Below are 8,100 nucleotides of genomic sequence, written 5' to 3'. Positions count from 1 at the left end.
CTCAAACCTTTTTCTCAGTCTTATTACACTTGTATCCCTAAGGAAATTGAAGTAAGCACTTAACCGTATATATTTACTTCTTTGTTGATACTGATAACATCATATCTGCTTATCCTTTGAGGGTTAAGGGGAAAGCTAGACCCCATCCCAACTTCATCATAAATTACAATATTTCCTTTATCGTGTCCGATGAAAGCATTCGTTCTCAAAAAAAGAAGAAGGAAGCGCAGAATGATGTGCAACAGCTTGAATATATTTTATTAGGCGCTACAGGTTGTGAATATTGATAGTTGAGTGGATCTACGATACACAGCAGGACAAAGCTTCTCTGAAGGCTCCAAAGGTTCACTCCTCATCAAAGCCTTTCTGTTGCAGCCATTAGAGTTGGAAAGGGAGAAGAAGAGAAACAGCTGTTAGGTCATTGGATTAGTGCTGCTTTAGTACCACAAAGCTATATATCCATTATGCTGATAACTGAATGGCAAGGACGCTTACAAGCATGTAGCCAACAGAGGGCAGCATGTGTCAGGGTCAGATGCTGTGCACCTACTACAGAATGCATGCTTCAAACCTTTGAGCCCACGTCCCGGCTCTTGGCGCGCATCTTGTTGACCTGCGACTCAGCGATGTCAGCTCGCTCTTCCACCTCATCCAGGTCATGCTGCAGCTTGCGGAACTTGCCAAGGTGAACATTCGCCTGTTCCTCCTGTATAAGTCAAATTATCAAATTAAATAAATTGCACAAATTGTAGAGTGGCATGAGGGAGAAGGCATTACGTATTTCAACACTTACAGCCTCCTCAGCAGATCTCTTGTAAGCTTTGACTTTCAGCTGCAGCTTGTCCACTAGATCCTGGAGTCGGGCAATATTCTTGCGGTCCTCCTCAGTCTATCGAAACAGGTTACAAACTTAATTTCCTTAAATAGATATTTCAACCACACACCCATATAAAGTATGATGATTGTTTAAAAAGTCCAGGAACACCTTCCCACTCAAGTAAATAAGTTGAAACTTTGAACCCCCCAGGACATGGTACCAACCTGATAGGTAAGTTCCTTGACGCGGCGCTCATATTTACGGGTACCCTTCACAGCTTCACTGCCTTTTTTCTGCTCCATCTCCACCTCGTTTTCCAGCTCCCTTATCTATCCAGGGACGAGAATGTTCAAGTGATTTCGTCATCATAATTACCTACCAAACCTTACAAATATAACAGAAAGGCTCACCCTGGCCTCGAGCTTCTGCATTTGCTTCTTTCCTCCCTTCATGGCGATCTGTTCAGCTTCATCCAGACGGTGCTGCAGGTCTTTAATGGTTTGCTCCATGTTCTTCTTCATACGCTCCAGGTGAGAGCTGGTGTCCTGCTCTTTCTTCAGCTCCTCTGCCATCATGGCTGCATCAGTAATGGCCTTCTTGGCCTTTTCCTCTGCATTTCTGGACTCCTGCATTGCTTCCTCCACTTCAGTTTGAAGCTGGGATGTATCGGCCTCCAGCTTCTTCTTCTGGTTGATCAGGCTTGTATTCTTTTTTTATAAATTTAGGTCAAATATGTTATACAGTGCAATACAAGGCAACATTTAAAAGTGCAAGTGTAGTATCTGTCTTACCTGTGAGTGCAGTAGCTGCACCCTCTCACTAACATCCATCAGCTCTTGCTCAGCCAGTTTACGACCTCTTTCAGTTTGCTCCAGAGCAGCTCTCAGCTCTTCCACTTCAGCCTGAAGCAGGTTATTGCGTCTCTCAACCATGGCCATGTTTTCCTTCATATCTTCATTGAATCTCAAAGAGTCATCAAGCTGGAGCTGAGCATCCTGAAAGTTTTCAAAGCTTCCAGTTACAAAATTACCAGATGAGGACGGCAACAAAAATGAAATGCTTAGCCTCCTTTCTTACCTTCAAATGTGCATGAACAGATTTGAGTTGCTTCTGGGCCTCAGCTGCCTGCCTGTTGGCCTGGCTGAGCTGGATCTCCATCTCATTGAGGTCTCCCTCCATCTTCTTCTTCAGACGCATGGCCTCATTCCTGCTGCGACTCTCAGCTTCAAGAGAGCTCTGCAGGGTGTCAATGGTCCTCTGCAGGTTCCTCTTGCTCTGTTCCATCTCCTCGTCTTTCTCAGCTAGTTTGCGCTCCATGTCCGCCTTGATCTGGTTGAACTCAAGCTGGGCTCTCAGAATCTTGCCCTCCTCATGCTCAAGGGAACTCTAAGATAGACATCAGGAGTTTTTCAAACGAAACCATACATATTTAGAACTGTTTTTACAACTTTGCATGTGCTATACACTTGCGGAGCACTTTGTCAGGAACACCAGATTTTTCCTGCAATCATTTGATTAGCAAATCACGTGGCAGCATAAAAACATGCAGTTATAGGTCTGACGGATCTGGATTCTTGTCCAGGCTGCAGATTGGGGGTCAGAATTCTGCATCAACATTATGAAATCTTGGACCCAACCTGCCTTGTTTCAACAGTCCAGGCTGCTGGTCGTTAAGTATGTTGGTGTTATGTCCAGTCCCGATTATTAAGTTGAGTTGGCCTGATAATTACAACTTATTCTTCTGTTCTGTGTTGTTATTGTTTACTCTTCTCTCCTCTCGTTTCAGATTCCTTACACCCTCCCTCGTTTGTGTTCCACCTTGTTGATTATCAGCTCCTCCCGATTGTTTGCACCTGGTCCTCATCACCCAGTGTATTTAGTCTGTGTTCCTGTGTCGTGTTGCCAGTTCGTCTTTGTTTCTGCATGTTCCTAGCGTTCCAGCAATTACCTTTGATAGCTCTCTTGTTGCCGATTACTGCCTGCCTAACTAGTTACGTCTCTGCCTCTCCCCTGCCGGATACTCTGCACCTTCATCGACTGCCTGCCCGTGTACCGACCTTGGACAGTAGTTATTACGAACTCTGCCGCTGCCTGCTCCCTGTTGGATTTACGTACTTGTGTATGGAGTGCCTTAACGTGTACCGATACCAAACAGTAAAGTTTGTTAACTGCACCTACCTGTGTAATACTGATGATTATGTTCACACAAGTTTACCTTCTAATGGCTACCTTCTTCCTGCCAGATAATGCTACATGTCACAAAGTAACAATCTTAAACCGGTTTCATGAACTTGAGGTACAGAATGGAAACTGTTTGGGAGAAAAAGGAGAAGCTATCCAGCATTCTAATGGTGCTCCTAATAAAGTGCTCAGTGAGAGACCATATGTCGATAAAAAACTCTGTGGATTTGATGTTCTAGTCCTACCTCTGCTTCCTCGAGGGCAGAGTGAATCTCACTCTTTTCCTGCTCCAGCTGCTTACGATTCTTCTCCAACTCATGAATAGTTTTTCCTCCCTCACCAAGTTGCTCAGTGAGGTCAGAAACTTCCTCTGTGTATGGAAATAGTCATGTTTTGTTGGTATATTTTTTACATCTGCGATTTGTATGGATTGATTGCTAAAACATGATGACTGATACATTACCCTGCAGATTCTTGTTCTCTCTCTTCAGGGTCTCCAGATGATCAAGAGACTCCTCATAGGAGTTTTTCAGTTTAAAGAGCTCAGTGCTCAGAGACCTGGCTTCTTTCTGAGAGCTCTCCAGCTCACACTGAGACTCCTCATACTTCTGCTTCCACTCAGACAGGACCTAGACATTCAGATACAAGTTGAAAGTCTAAAAGTTTTGACATTAAAGAGCTGTATTTATAGGCTATGTATACATTAGATTCTAATGAGATGTACAGCATAAGATATTAAAAATGTTTGCAGGATGATACAAGAAATTGATACCTTGTCAAAGTTTCTTTGCTTCTTGTCCAGAGCAGCAGCAGCAGCATTAGACCTCTCAACATCCACCATGAGATCTTCAATCTCATTCTGCAGTCTGTGCTTGGTCTTCTCCAGAGAGGAACATTTAGCATTCACTGCTTCAACAGCCTCCTCAGCATCCTGCAGACGCTGAGTCAGCTTTTTTCTGGAGTTCATTCAAATGACACAATTAGTTCAGGGTTAGTTGGTTTTAAACTTTGCTGAATTATTAGAAGTAGAAATATGTTTGACTCACTTGGCCTCCTCCAGCTCCTCGGTCCTCTGGATGGCATCAGTTTCATACTTAGTTCTCCACTGAGCCACCTCAGAGTTGGCCTTGGACAAGCTGCGCTGCAGTTCAGCCTTGGCCTCCTGTTCCTCCTCATACTGCTCCCTGAGCAGGTCACAGTCATGACGGGACGACTGCACTGCATGGGCTAATGCATTCTTGGCCTGGATTAAATTATATAATGTGAGTATTCCCTCTGAACTATGAAACTATTTTTGAGTCTTAAAAACAAATTGACACATATTGTTTAATAGTAAATCCCCATACCTTTATTTCCTCCTCTAGTTGTCTTTTCAAATCTTCAAGTTGTTGATTATAGGAATTCTTTCCTCGAGTCAGCTGAGAAATGAGAGATTCCTTCTCCTCCATCTGTCTTGATAGCTCATCTAGAAAGGAAAACAATCCAGTGTAGCATTTAAAAATAAAGTGAAACATGAAAAGAGCATAATACTAACCATTCTCTGCTTGAAGCTTCGCTCTGTGGGTGGTGAAGTCGTTGAGGGATCTCTGGCATTCATCACACTTGTTTCTGTATTCATTCATTTGATCCTCCATGGTTCTGCTGGTCTTCTCCAAGATAGTCTTCAAAATAAATATATACCATAATTCACAGGCAATGTTTACAGCTAATCAGTTTTAGACAAACAAAAGATGAAAAAAATTCTTATTTTTTCAAGATATTTACTGTTATTATTTTGCACTAACAAATTTAGCACAGAGATGCAAGAGGTTATTATGCATATATTAACCCGTTTTAGTTTTTTGGAAAGTTGAGCAGTAACTAAACACAGGCACTGTCCTCACTGATGTCACCCCCTAGCTTCCCTACGGAGAGCAATAACTTTAAATTCAAAATGAAAGAAGACCAGTTTGTCAGGTGACTGGACCATTGTGGAAATTGGACTTGTGCACCTTCAACAACATGTACCTTAGACTTAACTACGTGTTCCATACTGGACACCACGTCATCCAGCTCCAGTCTGAGCTCACTCTTCTCCTTCTCAAGTTTCTGCTTGACTCTCTGCAGGTTGTCTATCTGCTCTCCCAGGTCAGCAACACTGTCAGCTTGTTTCTTCCTGAGTGATGCAGCGGTGGCTTCATGATGCAGAGTGGCCTCTTCAAGGTCTCTGCGCAGTTTCAGGAACTCAGCCTCCCTCTTCTTGTTCATCTCAATCTGGACAGATGTTGCTCCACCGGCCTCCTCCAGCCTCTCACTGATCTCCTCCAGCTCTCTGGCCAAGTCTGCTCTCTGCTTCTCCACCTTGGCTCGGGCAGCTCGCTCTGCCTCAAGCTCTTCCTCCAACTCTTCAACACGAGCCTTATGTCACATCAACATGTTTAAGTGTCGCAATATTGTGAAAAAATGTTCACAATTTATTGACATCCTTACGCTTTTTACCTGCAGCTCTTTAATCTTCTTCTGCAGTTGAATGATCATGGCCTGGTCATCTTCATATTTTCCATTCAGCTGACTGATTTCAAAGTCTTTCCTGCAAAACTTTGTTAGTTAGTGTGTGTTTCATAAAATGGGTGAGAATGAATAAACAGGGTAAAAAGTATTGTTTTACTTTTTCAGTCGCTCCTCCAACTGCTGCTTGTCATTTTCTAGATCCATAACAGTCTCCTGAGTGAGCTTCAAGTCTCCCTCCAGCTTTCTCTTGGCTCTCTCAAGGTCCATGCGAACTTTCTTCTCTTGTTCAAGAGACCCTTCAAGCTTAATTTGATATCATTACAACATTGAGTTTAATTGTCAATACTTACTTTATCATCTACATGTTATAAGATATTGTTTCTTACATCATCCACTTGCTGCTCCAGCTTGGCTTTGGCCTTGGTCAGAGTGTTGACTTTGTCCTCTTCACTCTGCAGGTCATCCAGTGTTTGCTGGTGAGCCTCCTGTAAGGCTTTCTTTTCCTTGGTAAGCTTGGCAATGATCTCATCCAGAGCTGCCATCTCCTCGACCAGGTTCTTTACCTATAGCCAGGAGAAATTTTCATCAAGGACTTCATCAAAGATCATATTTGGGACAGAAAGTCATTTTATTGTTTAGTGTTTGTGGTACCTTGTTCTCAGTGGCATGCTTCTCTTTCTCCACTTTTGCCAGAGTTAACTCTAAGTCATCAATGTCTTTCTTTAACTCAGAGCACTCGTCCTCCAGCTTCCTCTTTTTGGCCGTCAGTTCAGCGTTCATCTCTTCCTCATCGTCCAGCCTCTCTGTCAACTCTTTAGCTTTTGCTTCCATCTGAATTTTGTGTTTTATCAGCCCCTCGCATCTTTCTTCAGCATCGCACAGATTATCTTGCTCCTGAAATGAACGTGCTCAGCCGTTATAAGTTATAAACAAATTATGAGTTGCAAGATAGATGATCAATGCTAATGTGCTACATTGTAACATTAAATCATCAGAATAATGTGATTAGACTTACAGACTGGACTTGAAGGTGCAGGTCATTCTTCTCTTGGAGAAGGGAAACCATTTTCTCCTCCAGTTCCTTCCTACGAGCTTCAGACTTTGCATAAGCCTCTTTAAGCTTCAAAAATTCTTCCTTCATGTTGGCCATCTCCTTTTCTGACTCAGCAGATCTCAACAGAGGTTTAATTTTGAAGAACAGCTTCATCCAGGGCCAATTCTTGACCCCCATGAAGGATCGGACATTCCACTGGATAACCAATAGAGCGTCCCTGGAGGTTCCCAATAAAATAGTAGCTTTAATTAAATCAATATATCACAAACCAATCATTTTTGATTGAACCAATAAAATCTTGATACCTGCGTTCAACAATTTTCTGAAACTCAATACGAGACAAAAGCCCTCTGGATCTGGCTTGAATACTGGTGATGATTTTGGAGAGCCGCTCATCTCTCATTTCTTCAAGCACACCCAGTAATCCAGCCTTAAAGAAGACCTAAAGATAGCGATAGTTAATGGAACTTCTAATCCTCTCGATCTACTAGACTCATTTGTAACTTTGAATCCTTTTTAAAAAATTGTCAGATGATACCTTGGTGTGTCCAAACTTGTATTGATTATGATCTATTTCCAAGGACCCAAGGAGTTTCTCGGCTCCCTTCCTGCTGTCAATGAACTGCCCATCAGGGATGGCAGCAGGGTTCAGGATACGGTATCTGGAGAATTTTAGAATTTATTTCGTCTTCATGGTTTTATATTTTCATGCCGTATGTGACTTAAATGAGGTAATACCTCTGTTTGAAGTCTCCGTAGAGGATCCTGTTTGGGAAACCCTTTCTGCAGATCCTGATTCCTTCCAGAACACCGTTACAGCGCAGCTGGTGCATCACCAGGGGGTTCTCCATGGCCCCAGGAGTCTTGGTCTCATTGGGGATGATGCAGCGTACAAAGTGGGGGTGAGTAGACCTCAAGTTGGTCATCAACTTGTTCAAGTTCTCCTGTAATATAGTGAAGCAAACATTTATAATACTTGTTCACTCATAAACAAAATACCATATCAATAGCATGTCATACAGTACCCTATGAAGAGCAGACACAGTCTGAAATGATGATCCCTTCTTTTTCTTCTCTTTTTTAACTTCAGTACCTTCACCGAGAGCTGTACAGAAAAGTGTGAGTTTAAATTTATTGTAAAAAGCTTTAGCATCAATAGATGAAACTTACACCATGGTACCTGAATCAACTCCTGTATAATTTGCAAAAAGGACAGGAAGCAGCTTGAGACTGGACTTCTGGTACAATCCAACAACAGTCTCGTTCAGAGGATCTTTGTTCTTCACCAGCCAGTTGTATATATTATAATCGACAGTTCCAGCGTAGTGCATCAGGGCAAAATGAGCCTCTGGTTTCCCTTTGACAATTCTGGGCTTCTGGAAGTTGGCAGACTTCCCCAGATGGTTGTCATAGAGCTTAGCTTTGAAGGTGAGATCAGAAGCTTTAGGGAACATGCACTCCTCTTCAAGGATGGACATGATACCCATGGGCTGAGTAGACAAAATATAAGTTGAATGAAAAAAAACAGACCATATTTTCTTCATTTTTTATTTTGTCT

At 42.6% G+C, this 8,100-nt stretch overlaps 1 protein-coding gene across 1 annotated transcript in view; it reads right to left on the bottom strand.

Annotated features, from left to right (window-relative positions):
• Positions 1–232: 232 nt before the first annotated feature.
• Positions 233–8,100, bottom strand: part of LOC133969053 (myosin-7-like) — a 28,259-nt gene continuing 20,391 nt past the window's right edge. Inside the window, exons 16-39 of the mRNA XM_062405381.1 lie at positions 7,723–8,032; positions 7,568–7,647; positions 7,281–7,486; positions 7,081–7,204; positions 6,848–6,984; positions 6,504–6,759; positions 6,140–6,382; positions 5,875–6,051; positions 5,646–5,791; positions 5,477–5,567; positions 5,006–5,395; positions 4,533–4,659; positions 4,345–4,463; positions 4,045–4,241; positions 3,771–3,954; positions 3,462–3,627; positions 3,244–3,368; positions 1,895–2,203; positions 1,609–1,812; positions 1,228–1,524; positions 1,042–1,146; positions 794–889; positions 572–706; positions 233–366 (exon numbers count right to left, since the gene is read on the bottom strand). Coding sequence (XP_062261365.1) covers positions 346–366; positions 572–706; positions 794–889; positions 1,042–1,146; positions 1,228–1,524; positions 1,609–1,812; positions 1,895–2,203; positions 3,244–3,368; positions 3,462–3,627; positions 3,771–3,954; positions 4,045–4,241; positions 4,345–4,463; positions 4,533–4,659; positions 5,006–5,395; positions 5,477–5,567; positions 5,646–5,791; positions 5,875–6,051; positions 6,140–6,382; positions 6,504–6,759; positions 6,848–6,984; positions 7,081–7,204; positions 7,281–7,486; positions 7,568–7,647; positions 7,723–8,032 — 4,245 coding nt within the window. The 3' untranslated portion in view covers positions 233–345. The remainder of the gene's footprint in view (positions 367–571; positions 707–793; positions 890–1,041; positions 1,147–1,227; positions 1,525–1,608; positions 1,813–1,894; positions 2,204–3,243; positions 3,369–3,461; positions 3,628–3,770; positions 3,955–4,044; positions 4,242–4,344; positions 4,464–4,532; positions 4,660–5,005; positions 5,396–5,476; positions 5,568–5,645; positions 5,792–5,874; positions 6,052–6,139; positions 6,383–6,503; positions 6,760–6,847; positions 6,985–7,080; positions 7,205–7,280; positions 7,487–7,567; positions 7,648–7,722; positions 8,033–8,100) is intronic.

This window comes from Platichthys flesus, chromosome 14 (assembly GCF_949316205.1).
Source record: "Platichthys flesus chromosome 14, fPlaFle2.1, whole genome shotgun sequence".
Lineage (NCBI taxonomy): Eukaryota > Metazoa > Chordata > Actinopteri > Pleuronectiformes > Pleuronectidae > Platichthys > Platichthys flesus.
The sequence above is the reverse complement of the archived record's forward strand: the minus strand, read 5'-3'. Positions and strand labels throughout refer to the sequence as shown.